The sequence below is a fragment of the Euleptes europaea genome, chromosome 1 (genome assembly GCF_029931775.1).
Source record: "Euleptes europaea isolate rEulEur1 chromosome 1, rEulEur1.hap1, whole genome shotgun sequence".
NCBI lineage: Eukaryota > Metazoa > Chordata > Lepidosauria > Squamata > Sphaerodactylidae > Euleptes > Euleptes europaea.
Genome location: NC_079312.1, coordinates 115,924,915 through 115,944,137, shown reverse-complemented (window position 1 = coordinate 115,944,137; position 19,223 = coordinate 115,924,915). Strand labels below are relative to the sequence as shown.

The 19,223-nt window shown below is 42.8% G+C and overlaps 1 protein-coding gene across 1 annotated transcript; it reads left to right on the top strand.

The window, feature by feature from the left end:
* Positions 1 to 12,498: 12,498 nt before the first annotated feature.
* LOC130491527 (G-protein coupled receptor 54-like) lies at positions 12,499 to 18,946 on the top strand. Its single transcript, XM_056865285.1, has 5 exons — positions 12,499 to 12,784; positions 15,936 to 16,060; positions 16,604 to 16,739; positions 17,384 to 17,622; positions 18,584 to 18,946. Exons 1-5 carry the CDS (start codon positions 12,499 to 12,501, stop codon positions 18,929 to 18,931), a joined length of 1,134 nt encoding a protein of 377 aa, XP_056721263.1. The 3' UTR covers positions 18,932 to 18,946.
* The last annotated feature ends 277 nt before the right edge of the window (positions 18,947 to 19,223 follow it).

Genomic DNA, 19,223 nt, shown 5'->3' with positions numbered 1-19,223 from the left:
CCTCCCCAAATCCTGCCCTCCTCAGGCTGCGTCCCAAAAAACCTCCTGCCGGTGGCGAAGGGGGACCTGGCATCCCTACTCAGGTGCCACTAGGGCTCAGTGGGGCAAGCAGGTGCTCTGTACCTTGGGAGCTCATAGGTTATAGATGTTCAGTACATTAGGCCAGAATGGTTGGGCCGCTAGCACCAGCAACATTAGAGCTTAGGGTTGCCAGGTTCCTCTTCACCACCAGCGGGAGGCTTTTGGGGCGGAGCCTGAGGAGGGCGGGGTTTGGGAAGGGGAGGGACTTTAATGCTATAGAGTCCAATTGACAAAGCGGCCATTTTCTCCAGGTGAACTGATATCTATTGGCTGGAGATCAGTTGTAATAGCAGGAGATCTCCAGCCAGTATCTGGAGGTTGGCAACTCTATTAGAGCTATACCATAAAATATAAAGCTACACCAATGTTGTAAGGAAGTTATATTGATATCTCCAGCAGGTATTCTGGCACATACATTTAGGATTGATTATTCATTTGCCATGATTCAGATTTAGAAAACCGTGTAAAATAAGCCCAAAGATCAGCAGGGCATTTATTTGATAGTACAGAGTTGGGTCATACTTGGGCTCCTTAAATTGGACCTAACATCTGAAAGCAACAGGTAGAATGGCCATACATGTTTATGGGTGCTAAGCAATGGTTGTGACATAGGGTTGCCATACTGCAGGTGGGGCCTGGCGATCTCCTGGGATTACAGTGGATCTCCAGACAGTAGAGATCAGTTCCCCTGGAGAAAATGGCTGCTTTGGAGGGTGGACTCTATGGCATTACACCCTGCTGAGGTCCGTCTCCTTCCCAAGACCCGCTTTCCCCAGGCTCTGCCCCCCAAAATCTCCAGGAATTTCCAAAGCTGGAGTTGGCAACCTTATTGTGACACTATTCTTAAGTGGTACTTGTGTAGACATCCTTGCACTAAAGTAGTCTGAGGGGAAAGGAAAGGAGCAAGAAAAATAAATCTCTGGAAAGAGAGAAAGAAAGAGACAATAGCTAAGGATAATTCAGTTTTTTTCCCCTTCCATATTGTTCCCTTCTCTCCTCATCTCTGCCTTCTTGACAGCCTTTTATCTTCCCCTACTCTTTATTATAAATATATCTGATTCGCTACCTTTGAGCACTTCTGTGTCTATGATGCTTCTGGCATATACTAGAGGTCATTAGGATAGTGTGTCGCCATGATACTGGCACTAAGAGGCCTATGAAAAGCTCTTTCAAATAGATCATAGAGGGGAAGAAAGAATGAAGAGCCTGCAGTGGTTATTCACAAATGAAAGAGATGATATCGACAAGACCTCAAAGGAGATGAGGCACTTATCCCCCTACAAAATCGATTTTGTGATACCGAATGAAGTTAAAAAAACAACATTTGGACCATTTTACATCAGCCAGTCCAGCCATACAACCTCCTTCAGAAGCATTAGAGGACAGATGCTTCTTCCTAGGGATGATTACAGGGTGATTATAAATCCATTCCCTATTAATCAAATTGAAGATACTGGGGAAAGAATAATTACATTACTGAGCTGAGGGCTGGTTTCAATATGATGATGGCAAGGCATCCGTGGGACTTTGCACTAACACAGCCTGTCCTTTAAACTGTCTTGCTACCTGTGCTGAGCAGCTACACATGCTTAGTGAGTAGGGTTGCCAGATCCCTCTTCGCCATAGCAGGAGGTTTTTGGGGCGGAGCCTGAAGAGGGCGGGTTTTGGGAAGAGGAGGGACTTCAATGCCATAGAGTCCAACTGCCAAAGTGGCCATTTTCTCCAGGAGAACTGATCTCTATCGGCTGGAGATCAGTTGTAACAGGAGGAGATCTCCAGCTAGTACCTGGAGTTGGCAACCAGAGGTTTGTAGTCCAGGTGGGTGCTGGGTAGGGTTGCCAGCTCTGGGTTGAGAAATACTTCGAGATTTTTGGGGCAGAGCCTGAAGAGGGCGGGGTTTGGGAGGGGACTTCAATGCCATAGAGTCTAATTGCCAAAGTGGCCATTTTCACCAGGGGAGATCAGTTGTAATAGCAGGAGATCTCCAGCTATTACCTGGAGGTTAGTACAGGAGCGAAACACTACTTAAACAAAGTGCAAATTATTTTATAAATAGCTACGTGCAATTACATACAATATGAGATATTATTTACAAAAGGACCTACAAAAAGTCATTCATAAATATTCATATTTTCAAATGTCCCAAAACTGAGTACAAATTCTTCTTCTGCAGACTATTGTCATGTAGTACAATGGATGCCAATAATAATGGAGGATACGGCCGTTTCAAATTCTTGGCTATTTAACAATTCTTCTTCAGTCCTTCCTATTCATATAAATAATTTAAAAATTCAAATCACAATCATGTTATCAGTCATAAATAGTGTTAATGAATAAATATTCCAATAAATATTCCAATAAAATTACTTACAGAAGGCATCTTGCAAAATTTTCTACTTATTTTTCATTTCCTGATTGTAAGTTATAATATATGTCCCGCCAAGGGTAACATTCTGATGCCGGTCCCAAGAAGGGTAAAGAAGCTCAGTATGGAAATACCAGTAGTACGATTTACTAGTTGCTAAATAGCTAACTGGTGTGTGGAAAAAAAAGGGGGGGGAATTCCCGTATGTATCAGCTGTTTGAGAGATGTTCTTCCGTGCTCTCTTAAAGGGACCTGTCTGGTATTTAAAGAAAACATGATAAATCATTTTCCAGGTTTAATCCAGAGGGGCCATAGAGTTCAGTAGATGAATAAAATAAGCCTTGTGCGATACAAATTTGCCAAGTCTATCGGGTATGATTTTTGAAACATAGAGCTGGAAGGGACCTCAAGGGTCATCTAGTTCAGTCTCCTGCAAGAAATTCACAACTACCTCCCCACTCCCCCAGTGACTCCTTGCTCTATGCCCAGAGGAAGGCACAAAAAAAAACAAAAACCCACCCTCCAGGATCCCTGGCCAATCTGGCCTGGAGGAAAATTGCTTCCTAACCCCAAAGTGGTGATCGCCATTTCACTGGGCATATAAGAAAGGGCCACGGGTTGCCAGGTCCCTCTTTGCCACTGGCGGGAGTTTTTTTGGGTGGGGCTTAAAGAGGGCAGGGCTTGGGGAGGGGAGGGACTTCAATGCCATACAATGCAATGGCCACAGTGGCCATTTTCTCCAGGTGAACTGATCTCTATCGGCTGGAGATCAGTTGTTGTCGCGAGAATTCTTTGAATTCTTTTTATTAAAAATATACATTTGGGTTAATAAGAACCAGCTTTATTATTAATCTCTAGCTTAGAAGACCTGACTTTTAGCTGACCCCAGTTTCCAATTAGGGCCTCTGATCTTAGATTGGGACATTGCAGCTAGGAGCTAGTTTACCTAAAAGAAAACACACCAGGATGCTTGTAATTGTTTAAGGAGAGAACGGACATTTGGTTCGGCAGCACTCTATCTGCTAGATTGGGGGAAAGTGTTAAAATACACAAGACTTCATAGGCAAACAGGTGTCAGAGATTCCTGGGAACAGAAACTTCAAAGCAGGATCTGGCAAGCTCATCTCTGGGAAAGCTTGAAAGGAGGGCTGTTTGTAAAACTCTTTCTCCCACGATTTAACCTATAAAAAAGCCTCTCAAAATCCCTGTATTTTGTCATTCTAGGGAAAGAGATCAGGCTTCCCCAGTTGTTGCCATCTCTCTCTCTGGAAATGACCCAGAGGCCTCTGTAACTGTTTGTCTTGCATGTGTGTGAGTTTGTTATATTCTGTCATATATATATTCAGTTAAGTATTGCTTTTTCTCTTTGCTTTATATTTCCTTGTAAGTATAATAAAGCTGCATGATTTACTTTATCTGTTCTGTGTGCTGTGTAAGAGTGTTTCTCCAGATCTCTCTGGGTTGCTTTTTGGTAAGTGAAGCAGGCAGAGAAAAACCATGCACAATCAACTACAAGGGGGGGGGGGGACAAAAGAAATTCTCCCATCAGGAATTCCTAAATTCCTAAACTCAATACAGATGAAAGCTTTATCAACAACCCAAAGAGAATGTATTGAAGCTCCAGTTACAAGGGAAGAAATACAAGAAGCAATACTGAGACAAAAAACGGATAAAACACCTGGACCAGATGGAATTACTGCACTATTTTATAGAATATTTAGTGACAATTTAGTGGGTTTTTTTGGCTTACTTTATAATGCAATTTTGGATGAGGGAACATCCCCGGAGACTTGGTCACATGCATTTATATCATTGATACCCAAAGAAGGAAGAGATCCAGAAAAAACATCCAACTATAGACCTATATCGCTGTTAAATGTGGACTACAAAATTTTTGCTTCGGTTTTGGCATGTAGGATAAAACAATTTATTAAGGATCTTATACACGAAGACCAAGCAGGCTTTATACCAGGAAGGCAAATAAAAGATAATGTAAGAATTTTACTGGACTCATTGGAATATTATGACCAGAATATCCAACAAACTGCGGCATTTGTATTTTTGGATGCAGAGAAAGCTTTTGATATGGTCTCTTGGAATTTTTTGAAACAGATTTTGGATAAATTGAACTTTGGAGACCGCTTTCAGAAAGGTATATCGGCTATTTATACCTCTCAACAGGCTAAAATTTTGGTTAATGAATCAATGTCAGATAACTGCCAAATTACGAAAGGGACTAGACAGGGGTGTCCCCTGTCTCCACTTTTATTTTTGTTGGTGTTGGAACCGCTATGTGTGAAACTAAGAAGTATGGAGGACATCCGCGGGTTAAGAATTAAAAAACATGAATTTAAGGTGAGAGCATTCGCGGATGACCTCCTGTTAATTTTGGAGAACCCAACACAATCAATGAATATACTTCGGGAGACTTTGGACGACTTTGGGAAAATATCAGGCTTCAAAGTGAACCAAGAAAAAACAAAGATAATATTCAAAAACTTACCGCAAATACAGCAACAGGAATTTATATCATATACCGGTTGGGAGAAAGCCAACAAAGTTAAATACCTGGGAATTTGGATTACTGCAAAGAATAAAGACTTGATAACCAACAATTACCTCAAGTTATGGGGTAAGATTAAAACTGATATGATTATATAGTCAAATAAAAAAATTGTCATTAATGGGACGTATCTCAACGATTCAAATGAATGTTTTACCGAGGATGCTTTTCTTATTCCAAAATTTGCCAATAATATCACACACTAAATACTTTGATACTTGGAGGAAAGACATTTCAAACTTCATCTGGCAAGGGAAAAAACCAAGGATTGCTTATAAATATCTGGTGGATCTAAAAACTAGAGGAGGTTTAGCACTACCTAATTTTCAACTTTATGCTGAAGCGGTAGCTTTAGTATGGCTAAAAGACTGGATGAGTTTGTCAAATACACGTTTGCTAGACTTGGAAGGTTATAATAACTTAAGCGGATGGCATGGCTACTTGTGGTATGATAAAATTAAGTTACAAGCAACATTTCGTAATCATATAATCAGGTCCTCTTTACTCCGTATCTGGATGAGATATAAACACATTTTGGAACCAGTAACACCGATGTGGATATCGCCTCAAGAAATGTTAACATTGCGCCCACTTAGACCAGATAAATTTATTACCTATCAAGATTTAATTAATTGGGATGGAAAGAAATGCTCATTAAAAGACTTTCAACTTCTTAAGGAGGATCTACAATGGCTTCAATATTATCAAATTAAATCAGTTTTTGTACAAGATGTTAAAAATGGATTTTCTAAAGAAAAATCTTCTCTTCAAAAGATCCTATTGGATAACAATACAAAACTGATTTCTAAAATGTATAATCTCCTTTTAACAATATATGGTGAGCAGGATACGATTAAACCAACTATGATTGACTGGGCTCAAAATGTGGGACATGATATTGCTTTAAATAAATGGGAACGACTATGGTCTAAAGACCTAAAAGGAATAAAAGCACAGTCAGTGAGAGAAAACATTTATAAAATGATGTATAGATGGTATCTAACACCCAAGAAGATTGCAAAGATTTATAAAACAATGTCCCCTATCTGCTGGAAATGTAACAAGGAAATTGGTTCCTTTTATCATATGTGGTGGACCTGTGACAAAGCTAAAGACTTTTGGGACATGATCTACAATGAATTGAGACTAATACTACAAAAAAATATACCCAAAATACCAGAAATGATGTTATTGAGTATGATTCCTGATGACTTATTTACACAAAGAACTTTTTTGATTTATGCCACAACAGCTGCGAGACTGCTTTATGCAGCAAAATGGAAAGGGACCGAAATTCCCGAGAAAAAAGACTGGATTGTTAAAATGTTTGAAGTGGCAGAAATGGCAAAACTCACAGCTATCTTAAATGAAGAAAATGATGTTCAGTTTTTGGGGGGATGGGAGGCGTGGATGAATTATTGTGAATTTGAGTTAAAATTGGGAAGAATGGAAGAATATTTTCTAATCTGATCCAGAGGTTATTTTTGTTTTTTTTATAATGAATAAGTATAATTATATTTACTAACAGATTATGGTTTAAAAATTTTTTTTAAATGGTATTAATAGATTATTAAGATTAGATCAACTACGACGGGATGAACTTTTTATTAAGAGGCAGATAGAGGTGAAGGGGAAGTCATAAATTTTCCAAAATTTTCTTTTTTCTTTATATATTGTATGGAATTATAACAACATTAAGTCAGAATTGAAATTTTATATTGTTATAGATGTTGATTATTGCAATGGAAAATTTGTAATATAAAACCCAATAAAATTTATATATAAAAAAAAAAGAAATTCTCCCATCAGTTGTAACAGCAGGAGATCTCCAGCTAGTACCTGGAGGTTGGCAACCCTACATGAGAACCAAGCACTGACTCATCCCTTCCTGCCCTCCCTCACATGATCTCCCTAAGTTCACAGAATCAGCATTGCCTTCAGATGTCCATCTGGCTTCTGCTTAAAAACCTCCAAAGAAGGAGAGCCCACCACCTCCCGAGGAAGCCTGTTCCACTGAGGAACTGCTCTAGCTGTCAGGATAGGGATAACTGAACCGAAGGATAGGGAGCTCTGCTCTGGTGAGGTTCTGGCACACAGACGTTATTTGTGATGAAGTCACTTGTTATTCAGTCCCTGTGGGTCTTGGTAAAGACATCCCTTGCTCTTCACTGTGTTAAGCTAATATGATGCTGTAGCTAGAGCAGTGAGTCCTAAACTATGCGCCACAGCTGATGAATGCCTAGTGAGAGGGACTGAAGGTGTTTTTAAAAAATATTAAGACACCATACTGAATGCACGTACAAGCCTATAGCAGGATCAGGGAGTTCTGTGTCGCACTGATGGTTCCTCTCTCTGCTGAGGTACGGGCAGTGACATTGTCCCAAGGGAAGGAGTAAGGAGATACTCGAATGTCTAGACAATGCCCGTGCTACAGCTGACAACTGGATAGGCATCCCAGAAGCATCACTGTTGCCCAGAAAGCACTAGGTAAAAGGGAAATTGGTGTGCCTTGAGACAATGATAGCTGAACTATTCCCAGTGTAGTTTGAAGAATGCCTTCTCATTGCTGATCCAAAAAATACATCTCTCTCTTTGACTGCAGGATCATATATAACCCTTCCACAGAAGCACACTTGCCAAAAGAGCCCTCTATTAAAAAGGGAGACTCTATTATATGGAATAGTCAAAAAGGGCAAGAGTCCAGTAGCACCTTAAAGACTAACAAAAATATTTTCTGGTAGGGTATGAGCTTTCGTGAGCCACAGCTCACTTCTTCAGATATCTGAAGAAGTGAGCTGTGGCTCACGAAAGCTCATACCCTACCAGAAAATATTTTTGTTAGTCTTTAAGGTGCTACTGGACTCTTGCCCTTTTTGACTACTGCAAACAGACTAACACAGCTACCCACTGTGAATTATCTATTATATGGACTATTCCTGCTATCTAGTAAAGGAGGGAACCATTCCTGATAGAATGTTTGTTCTGACATCAAAAGACTGGATTCAGGATAGGCATGTGCAGAATCTTTATTTGCAGAAATGTACACATACATATGTACAAATATTTGTTTGCTAACTAACTTACAGCTTGCTAATTTGTGTGTGCCCATATGTACAAATCAGGGCAGCAAAGTTCTCTCTTTACATGTCTCTTTAGCATTTCTTCCTCCTCTCCTGCTCCACTATTCGGATCCTTCTTGTCTTAATTTTTTTCAATGGCATTCCATAACAATCAGACGCTTCTAGCCTTAATTCTCAACAAAGAATATGTAGTCAAAACAAAGAAGGCTTCTTAATGATATCCAGGAATGAAAATATAATAGCCCCCAAAACCACTTTGTTCTTCACAAGGAAAGAATTATTGGAACCAAAATCAAAGGTCACTAAATTGGCATGCATCCATCACAGCAGGGTGGCGTAGGCCTCCCATTTTAATCCAGAACAAATCTTGTCCAGGTGTCCTTGTGGTGTAGTGGTTAGAGAGCCAAACTAGGATCTGAGAGAGCCAGGTTCAAATCCCCACTCAGCCATGAAGCTCCCCAGATGATCTTGGTCTGTTATTCTCTCTCAGGCTAACCCAGCTCACAGGGCTGTTGTGAGGAAGAAAATAGGACAAGCAGAATCATGCTGCTCTGAGACTCTTGGAGGAAGAGTGGGATAAAATATATCTTCTAGACCAATAGGAAAAAAAATGGAAATCAGTGGAGAAGTATTAGACAAGATCAGTGAGATCTCCATACATACCTTTTCTCAGCCATGGTCTCCATGTATGGTTTTGGGCCAGCCTCCATCTCTCAGTCTTAGGCCAGAGAGCTGTTGTGAGGATGTAATCAGGATAACCTCATATATACTGCTCATGTGATAAAACATCTTCTTCGCCACATGAGCACAGGCAGTGGTTAGTGGCGGGCTTAAGGCCAAACTATGCATGACAATGTCAATGGTCTTGACCCATGGATGCTACTGCCATTTTAAAGCAATTTACAAATTTGACGGCCTCACAGCAGCAGGCTGAGGCACTTTTGTTTCCCCCACATAATATTTTCAAGGGCAGAAACAGCCCCTTCCCCCCACACACACAGCTGCCTCAGCACTTGAAAGGGCACCAGCGGGCAGTAAAAGAAACTAGAACACCTCAGTCTGCTGTCCTGTGGGCCAAATCAGGATTGGATTCTCACTGCATTTTAAAATTGCTTTAAAATGACAGCAATGGGAGAGTCCAATCCAAGGATGCCATCATGTCTAATTTGGCCCTTAGATGTTTTGCAGTCCCTCCCCTCCCCAAACCCCACCCTTCTCAGGCTCTGCCCCAAAAACCTCCCGCCGGTGGCGAAGAGGGACCTGGCAACCCTATCCTAAGCAGAATCACAGCCGTCTAAGTTAACTGGTCAAGTGAGTGGTGTAACTTTGCTTAGGACTGCCCTGTTTGCCACCAGAGCAAGCTTCACAGTGGTCGCCCTCCTAGTGTTTCTGTGCTATTAACTACATTCTCCTGTATCTCAAACTATGACACAATGTGGTAAATAGCACAGAAACACTATTGTTGTTGAATCATAGTGCTTGTTGTTTAGGGTTGCCAACCTCCAGGTACCCGCTGGAGATCTCCTGCTAATACAACTGATCTCCAGCCGATAGAGATCCGTTTCCCCAGGAGAAAAATGGCCGCTTTGGCCGTTGGAGTCGATGGCATCGAAGTCCCTCCCCTCCCCAAACCCCGCCCTCCTCAGGCTCCACCCCCAAAACCTCCTGCCGGTGGTGAAGAGGGACCTGGCAACCCTATTGTTGTCAGAAGATGATACCCTGGTGGAAGATGATAGCCTGGTGGACTGCTCTGCCTGGTAACATCAGGGCCCTGCGGGACCTTAAAGAGTTCAGCAGGGCCTGCAAAACAGAGCTATTCCACCAGGCCTATAGCGGAGGGCAGCCGCGGGTATCATCTTTGCTGGCCTCCCTGCCCCCTGTATGGATCTGAAGGGGTGGCCTGCCTGTTTGCCTTAGTCTACATGGTGGAAATTGGGTGCCATCTCTGGATTTTAATGATTTTAAATTATAGGGTTTTATTGTTAAATGTTTGTTTATTTTTATGTTATTTGATGTATGGTTTAAATGTTGTTACCTGTCGTGAGCCTAGTCTTGGCTGGAGAGGGAAGGTTAGAAACCAATAAATAAATAAAGGAGAGAGATTGATTATAATGCTTCATTTACATTGCCAACCCTCTCCCTGGAGTACACCTTTGTACAGTTTAGTGCTAAGCAGACACCTGTAGTAGCCAGTATGAAAGGAAGAGAACACTTTTCATCTTACCAGCACAGCTTGTCAAAGCAAAGTGAGAAAGTGATTAGTGGCAGGCAGCTGTGTGTGTGCGTGGGGGGTGGGTGGAATAAGAAATCAGAGTAAAGATTTGGAATAAAATTTCTTTCAAGACAACAGAAAACTTTTAATATGAAACCAAATCATATGTCGGAAATTCAGATCTTCACAGTTCCAAGTATTTTCCAGTCTGTTAAGGTAAATGATAGACATTTAGGATGAAAGCATGACATTTACTGAAGGCATGTTAGTATTTTTAAAAGTTACAACAAAAATGTCAAAAAACAGTGAGTCACAGTTTATTTTGGACATTTATACTCAAGCCATGGTAAATATTGCCCTTTATAAGCAAAAGAGGAAATAATAAAATTTGATCGTTTACTAAGAGCAGCTGGTTGGCGTTAGATTTATTTATCAGAAATTATTTTTTTCATACAAGGATTTAGACACTTGTATGCCAGCTATGATAAATATTGCCTTGTCATGGTGAAAAGGAAGATGCAATTTGTTCGTGAACCAAAGGACCTCAGATTTACCAGGAAATGTCAGAAAATAATTCTCATACATTTTTTTAAAAATGATGAGTAAATATCAATCTTCACTGAGTTTTGCTGTCACAACTTTAAAAGAAAAAATACAGCAAGGATTTTATCCCTCTTAAAATGTGTTTTCTTGAGCTTATGTCTTGTTGATTTTTTAAAAAATAAGGTTTTCCTCTGTTTTTATTTTTCATGGCAGCGTCCTTGATCTTAATGAAAAGTTTTCAAATTGATAAATACATGCTGGAAGGGAAATATCATTCATTCATTTGCCTCTCACATAAATGTCAAAGAATTAAAATATGCTGTAGCAAAGGAAAAATCAGACAAGGAGTTCTTGTTTTGGTGAATCAGCTCTGCTGAAAGAGAAACACTCGTAATTTCTATCTCAGGACAGGTACGTGGTAGAGAGAGAAAAGGGCCCAGCCAACCCCATTCAGGAAAACAGTAGCAAAGAATAACTCAGGAACCCTGGTGACAAGCTGTAAGTCATATGTCCAGCTCCTCTGTCTGTAATCTCCCTAGCAGTAGAAAAGAGCAAGAGTCCAGTAGCACCTTAAAGACTAACAAAATTTCTGGCAGGATAGGAGCTTTCGTGAGACACAGCTCACGAAAGACTAACAAAATTTCTGGCAGGGTAGGAGCTTTCGTGAGCCACAGCTCACAAAAGCTCATACCCTGACAGAAATTTTAGAAGTCTTAAAGGTGCTACTGGACTCTTGCTCTTTTCTACTGCTAGTGACAGACTAACCTGGCTACTCATCGTGTGTAATCTCCCTAGTTCTTGTCTGTATGCCAAAAGCTTGTTTCTCTCGCCAGTATGCAAGGAAGATGGTGCTGGAATGAACGCATACACATCTCCGATGGGCCCTGTATCGTGCATTTGTTTGCTGCTTCCTTGGTCCTCTCTCACACAGTTACAAACAGCATCCGTGAGAGCCAATCAGAGCTGTCTCTTCTGCCTCTCATCATTAAGTTCAGCTTGCCTAGTGTCTCTCCTGTGTTCAGAGACCAGCACCAGTCACAGTAAGTCCTGGGATGCACTGAAGGAGGCAAGAGGAAGAGAAGGCGGTAGCACAGTAGCCTCTCCCTCTTCATGGCAAAAAGATCAGCCAGGGAAGAAAGGCGAGAGTACTCGGCATGCTGTGGAGTGAATGAGCAGGACTTTGTTCTGGCACAGAGAGAAGATTCTGAAAGCTCTGGAAGACAAAAGATCGCAGCGGAGATGGGATCATCTCAGAGAGAGCCAACTGGGACAAAAGGTACTGTCTGGGTGGTCTACCGACCCCATCTGTGCTCTCCTAGCAGCATCACTCGCTACTAACGATAAGAGGGTCGGAAACTGGAGGGATCAGTTTAACTGTCCTTTCTGTCATCCCAAATGTGGCTTAAGTTCTAAAGTCTATGGGAAATTGTAGTCTTGCCTCAAATTTGCCAATAAGCTCCATTTCTACCAAGACTATTTATGCCATGCACCCCCTTGGCTAAGAAGAGACTGTGCATCCCTGGGGCATTAGTGGCTTCAGCACCTCCTACCAATTTTGCTTTTCCCAGACAGAGACTTCCCAGCCAGGCTTCTCAGAGGAACGGACTGCACACTTCTGACTGCTGGCACCATCTGCCTTGGTACTCCACTCAGAATGGATGCAGCACCTTTGCATTCAGAGGCCTGGCCCAGCTGGACAGCAGAGCCTACATCCTGGCCGGGCAGTGCCAAGCCCAGCACAGGCGCCCTCGAAGGTGGGATGCACTTGTGGATCTTTAACAGCAGTGGAGAGGATACCTCCCCCCCGTTTCTGACCGACGCGTGGCTCGTGCCCCTCTTTTATGCCCTCATCATGCTGCTTGGTCTGGTCGGGAACTCATTGGTCATCTATGTCATCAGCAAGCACCGCCAGATGCGCACGGCCACTAACTTCTATATCGGTGAGTGAGCCACCCACCCCTTGCCTTCCTCCTCTCCTTGCTTCTAGGGTTGCCCTGCAGCTTCTTGCCTTTCTGACCAATAGCAGTTCTGCTCCCCAGATGCTATAAATTACGGGCATACTTCATTTTATTGCACTTCTCTTTATTGCACTTTGCAGATGTTGCATTTTTTAGCAATTCTATCAGCACCACTTTCCCAACAGCATGTGCTCACTTTGGGCAAAAACGCACAGTCGCTTTAGCCTCCTTTATTCTCTTTTTCAGCAAGGATCGAATGCACGTTCGGCGAAACACATGCGTTCGATCCTTGCTGAATCCTGGCTGAAACAGGGAATAAAGGAGGCTAAAGCGACCATGCGTTTTTGTCCATGTGTCTCAGTGTCACATTTTGGTAATTCTCACAATATTTCAAACTTTTTCATTATTACAGTACATTTTTTTTCATAATGCTACTGTACACTTAACAGACTACAGTAGAGTGTAAACGTAACTTTTATACGCATTGGGAAACCAAAACATTTGTGTGATTCGCTTTATTGTGATATTTGCTTTATTGTGGTGGTCTGGAACTGAACCTGCAGTATCTCTGAGGTATGCTTGTATGCCACTCATTAAACTGGTAGAAAGAGACTCAGACTTCTTCCAGCCCAGCTTTCTTCTTCCACCCTGATTTGCAGCCCCCATTTAGTGATTTCCATCTTCGACTCTCACTTAATATGTCAGATTGTGCCCATTGGTCGCAGTCGTGGTTTTTTTAATGGACAGTATAATCCTATATAGAGTTACACCCATCTAAGCCAATGTACTTATAAAGGTGTAGTCATTTTAGGATTTTACTGTAGAGTAATTTGATCCTGGCATTCATGACCTTTTCCACTCACTGACAGTTGTTTGTCATATACAACCCTGAGGGAAGAAAAGGTTATTGAAAATCAACATGACAGTGAATTGGCTATAATATCATGTTTCTACAAGACTATTTCATTTTCTGTGGATCAATGCTGTTGTATCACTAACTCCCTTCCCTATGCAGTTCAGTAGATAAAGTGTTCTCTAATATTGGTGCTGGCCGGTTATCTCTTAAGGTTTGCATTTATTGATCTTATAGACAGCTGGTTAAAACTAACCTGTTGTTGAATTGCTTTGTAACACAGTTATAGATGGATCACAGTAGCCCAGAACATTCTGCTAGCTCAGTTCCTGGGATGAATTCCATGTAGTATATCTTGCCAGCTGGGAGGGAAGGCAGCACGGTATAGCCTGATCTCATCAGATCTCGGAAGCTAAGCAGGGTCGGTACTTGGAAGGGAGACCACCAAGGAAGACTCTGCAGAGGAAGGCAATGGCAAACCACCTCTGCTTCTCACTTGCCTTGACAGCCCCTTGCTGGGGTCGCTATAAGTCGGCTGTGACTTGAGGGCACTTTACACATACACACAGTGGTCAGGCTAGAATCTGGAAGACCCAGGTTCAAATCCCAAGCTTCCGTGGAAGCGAGCTAAGATACCTTGGCCAACCACACACTTTCAGCCTAACCTGGGAGTGCAGGAGGAAGTGCACTATAAAAAGGGTTAAATAAATATTGGCAATTTTCTTACATTTATATCCTGCCCTTCTTCTGTGAGTATTTATCTTTTAAAAAATTAACTGCAATATTACCGTTTTCAATGACAGATTTCGTCATTCTATTTTTCAAAAATAGCAAATATTGTACCCATCAACTAGTTACAGATAGAGGCTGTGTTCCAGAACTACATATAATTTCAGCACATAACCATGCCTGGTACAAAATGAGAATGTCTTCATGCATACTTATATCTTTGGTAGTGTGAAGACTCCTTTGCGTTTTCTCGCTCGCCCGTATACCAAATGAGCAACATTCATTGAAATGTGTCAAGAAATCCCATCCAGTCTTGCTAGAATAGCACCCCTGCTGAGCTAGACAAAAAGAACTTCTTCTGCACCCCCTTGGTCTCGGTCAAGGACAAAAGTGACTGGGAATCGCCTGCCAATCATTAGCTGGAGCTGGACTGAAGTGCAGAGGTTTGCTTGCTTGGTGGGCCATCGGGTTTCTGTCCAATGGAGATACCTAAAGGGGAAGGCTCCACATGGTCCCCCTATTTTCCATTTTCCTGAGCAACCAAAATGTGCATAGCTAATCTTTGTGCTAAGTCCAGCGTGTAGACAGATGGACTTTTTTCTTTCTGAAAGATTAGGCTGAATTTGTATCATTCCTCCTGTTTTACCCCCTGAGCATTTTAACTTGCTTCACAATTGTCTAAATTTGTTTTGCTGACGGCTGAACCTGCCTACTTCACAATTCCATTGCAAGATCCCTCCCGTTTTTGATACATTCACAAAATGTACCGGAGTGTGTATGGGCGTCTTGGAGCAATAGCACAAATAGTGTTCTTTATCAGAAAATGAACAAAAATTCCAAGTGCATAATTCACCGAGAAGGAAGCCCATATATTGGTGAACTATATAAAGATTTTTACTGGGATTGGAATGAAATGAAGCTGAATTGTAATGCAACTAGAGCCTTGGTTTTAAGCACTCTTTATTCTGGAATATTCAGGACATTTTGAAGTGGGTCGTACCTCTAACCTCCCACTCCACTGAGTAAAGTTTGGTGTCTTTTTCCAGTCTAAGTGGCTCTTCTGTTGGAGGAAGAACCGCTTTTGGAAGAAGGCTCCTTAAGCTGGAGGAAGGCTATTTGGAGGATGGTTAGATCCACCCTATTGGCACTCCAAAGTCTATGTTGGCTGGAATCCCAGTCGAGCATTAAGTAGGCAACATGAAGCAGAAGGATGGAGAATGTTGATAAGAGGAGCATCCCACCTCAGTTGGTACTGAGTCCAGTGCTTGTGAATATGATATATACTACACAGGGCAGGATCTAGGGGGACGAGAGGGGCAGCTGCCCCAGGTGGCGGGCAGAGGGGGGCGCCGACACAGCCAGAGGAGGGCATGGCCATCATGTGTTTTGCCTGCGTGTGATGCCCTTCTGCCTTGGCCCACGCGACTGCTGCTGGGAGAGCAAGGCAGCAAGAGGCAAGGAAGCACATAATGCAGAGGAGGTTTAAACTGGGGGGGGGGGCTGACAGGCAGAGCTAGTCCCGTACTGAAATAATCTCTATGTCCTTTGCAGCAAACCTGGCTACCACTGACATCATATTCTTAGTATGCTGCGTACCATTCACTGCCACACTCTATCCCCTGCCCAGCTGGGTTTTTGGGGACTTCATGTGCAAATTTGTCAACTATTTGCAGCAGGTGAGCTTGAGTGATGGGAGAATGTGTGTGATATTTAAGTGTACAAGGAGATGTGGTGGTGGGTATAACAGCATAACTGGATTCATGTAGATAGCTGTCTGTGTGCAGTGGTCATTCTCGAGGGTGTGCAGTGGTCATTCTCGCGGTGTAGTGGTTAAAAGCAATGATTTGGAGTGGTGGACTCTGATCTGGAGAACCAAGTTTGATTCCCCACTCCTCCACATGAGCGGTGGAGGCTAATCTGGTGAACTGGATATGTTTCCCCACTCCTACACACGAAGCCAGCTGGGTGACCTTGGGCTAGTCACAGCTCTGTTAGAGCTCTCTCAGCCCCACCTACCTCACAGGGTGTCTGTTGTGGGGAGGGGAAGGGAAGGTGATTGTAAGCTGATTTGAGTCTCCCTTAAGTGGTAGAGAAAGTCAGCATATAAAAACCAACTCTTCTTCTTATGGAAGGAAGGTCTGTGTGCAAAGGTATACACGGTCAACTCACTAGTGGATATAGATTCCAAGCCTTTACTGTTGTCTTTGTTTTCCCACCAGGTTACAGTACAGGCCACCTGCATCACTCTGATGGCTATGAGTGTGGACCGCTGTTATGCTACACTGTATCCACTGCAGTCTTTACGTTACCGAACCCCCCAAGTAGCCATGGCTGTCAGTTTTGCTATTTGGATTGGTAAGTGTGGCCAGCGTGGTGCAGTGGTTAAAAACGGTGGTTTGGAGAGGTAGATTCTAATCTGGAGAACCGGGTTTGATTCCCCACTCCTCCACATGAGCGGCGGACGCTAATCTGGTGACCCGGGTTGGTTTCCCCACGCCTATGCATAAAGGCCAGCTGGGTGACTAACAAAAGTCACAGCTTTCTTGGAGCTCTCTCAGCCCCACCTACCTCACAGGGTGTCTGTTGTGGGGAGGGGAAGGGAAGGTGATTGTAAGCTGGTTTGATTCTCCCTTAAGTGGTAGAGAAAGTCGGCATATAAAAACCAACTCTTCTTCTAAGAACTATGCGTACATAGCTAGAGGGCCAAGACAAGAGTTTCATGCAGAGGAGCCAGAGCGAGACCTACATCCTAACTGTAGCCAATTTGAACTTCCCAGGACTAGCCCCATAAACCCATATGGAGGTCTCTATAAGGTGTTTGGTACTAATTCCAGGTCTCGCCTCATCTTCAGTGGAACAGTAATTACACAGTATCAAAACGAAGTCCCCTTGACTGTTCTTCAGTTTCCCCCCGAGCCCAGGTTTGGTTTTGACCTCTGCAGGTGACACCATGGAGCATTGTCCTTCAGGGCTCTGAATTCCATGTCTTTGGTCTCCAGGTTCCTTCATTCTCTCGCTACCCATGGCTCTATACCACCGCACTGAGGTTGGCTACTGGTATGGCCTGCGGACCTACTGTATTGAAGCCTTCACCAGCAAGAGCCAGGAGCGCAGTTTTATTCTGTACACTTTCCTGGCTGTTTATCTGTTGCCTCTGTTCACCATATGCCTCTGCTATTCCATCATGCTCAAGCGCATTGGCAATCCAGTGGTGGAGCCCATAGACCATGACTATCAGGTAAGTGGGAGTGCGTCCTTCCATACTATCCATTCCAGCAGTTAAGAAGATCTTCTCCAGCCCTGCTCTCTGTGACCCTTTCTGCAGAGATGAGGCAGGTGATGACTAGAGACAGGGCTTTTTCAGTGGTGGTGCCTTGGGTTCACCCATGAGACTTGCTGGGCACCCACCCTCTTTTGGGTACCAGGCCAAAACCTTTTTTTTTTTTTTACCAAGTATTTTAACTGAGAGGTTTCATCTTTTTTAGCTGTTTTATGATCTGCTTCTATCTCGAGTACTGTTTTATTAATATCATTTCAGGCTGCTCAGTGTTTGCCTTACTTGTTTTTATGCCCTTGCTTGGTTTTGATGCCTTGTTTGATTTCATTGTGAGTCTCTATGAGCAGTCTCTGGAGAGGTGACATATAATTTTTTCTGAATAAATACAAAACTCTGCAGGGGGTAGATATTGAAAGGTTACTGTACTCCATTCACTATGGAGTCTGTGCTTCAGTAGCCTGCCAGGCACTTCTAGGACCTGATGAGCAGGATTTTGTATAGTAGAGAAGGGCAATCAAAACCAATTGATGGACTGAAGCGGCAAAGATCACTATGGGGGAGATGACAGAGATTTATAACATTATTAATCACGTAGGAAAGTAGATGCAGTGAACTTCTCCACTCTTATCCAAAATATTAGAATTTTGGCACTGGATACTAAAAGTTTGTGTCTGCATCACAATTACAGTTGCCCTCTTCATTAAACACATACTTCTGTTCTACCTGACTAGATTCTTTTCCTTACCAAAACGGGAGATAGATCCTGTTACTGGGTTGTTGTAAGGGAAAAAATGGAGGAGTGGGGACCTAGGCATACCACCCTGAGCTCTTCAGAAGGAGTGAAGGATAAGAGTGTACTAAATAAACATTCCCTTATTAACTCTGGGTAGGCCATGTATGCTCTTCTCTTCAATCCCAGCAGGTGCAGCATCTGTCAGAACGCTCAGCTGCCATGAGGGCCAAGATTTCCAAGATGGTTGTAGTGATAGTGCTGCTGTTCACCATTTGCTGGGGTCCCATCCAGTTCTACTTGCTCTTTCAGGGCTTCTATCGTCACTTCCAGGCCAACTATGAGACCTACAAGATCAAGACATGGGCCAATTGCATGTCATACGCCAACTCTTCTCTCAACCCCATAGTCTATGCGTTCATGGGAGACAGCTTCCGCAAGTCCTTCAAGAAGGCGTTCCCCTTCCTCTTCCGACAGCGTGTACAGGACAATGGCATGCCCTCAGGCTGCCATAACGCTGAGCTAAAATTTGTCACTTAACTTCACCCTGACCAGAATGATGGAGAACTCTGCTTTGTATGTGTTATCAAAAGTCATGGAGACTAAGACGATAAAACTGGATGTCTGCTTAGTTCTTACAGTAGTTATTCCTGTACAAAATAACATTGACTGAAACATTAAGGGTCCTAGTTCAAAGTTGGTGATCATGTTAGTGACTGTGGATTTTAATTTTAAATTCTTCCGAAGCCTAAGCTTAACTGCTAAACCTCAAGACCAGGGCAGTGGCTGGGGGTGGGTGGGGGGTCACTGGATTCTCTGTTCCACCTGGAAT

Excerpts from the sequence above, each read along its gene's own strand:
- LOC130491527 (XM_056865285.1), top strand. The coding sequence starts at position 12,499 with ATGGATGCAGCACCTTTGCATTCAGAGGCCTGGCCCAGCTGGACAGCA. Across the intron at positions 16,740-17,383 it reads CAGTTTTGCTATTTGGATTG|GTTCCTTCATTCTCTCGCTA; the intron begins GTAAGTGTGGCC and ends TTTGGTCTCCAG. Across the intron at positions 17,623-18,583 it reads CCATAGACCATGACTATCAG|GTGCAGCATCTGTCAGAACG; the intron begins GTAAGTGGGAGT and ends CAATCCCAGCAG.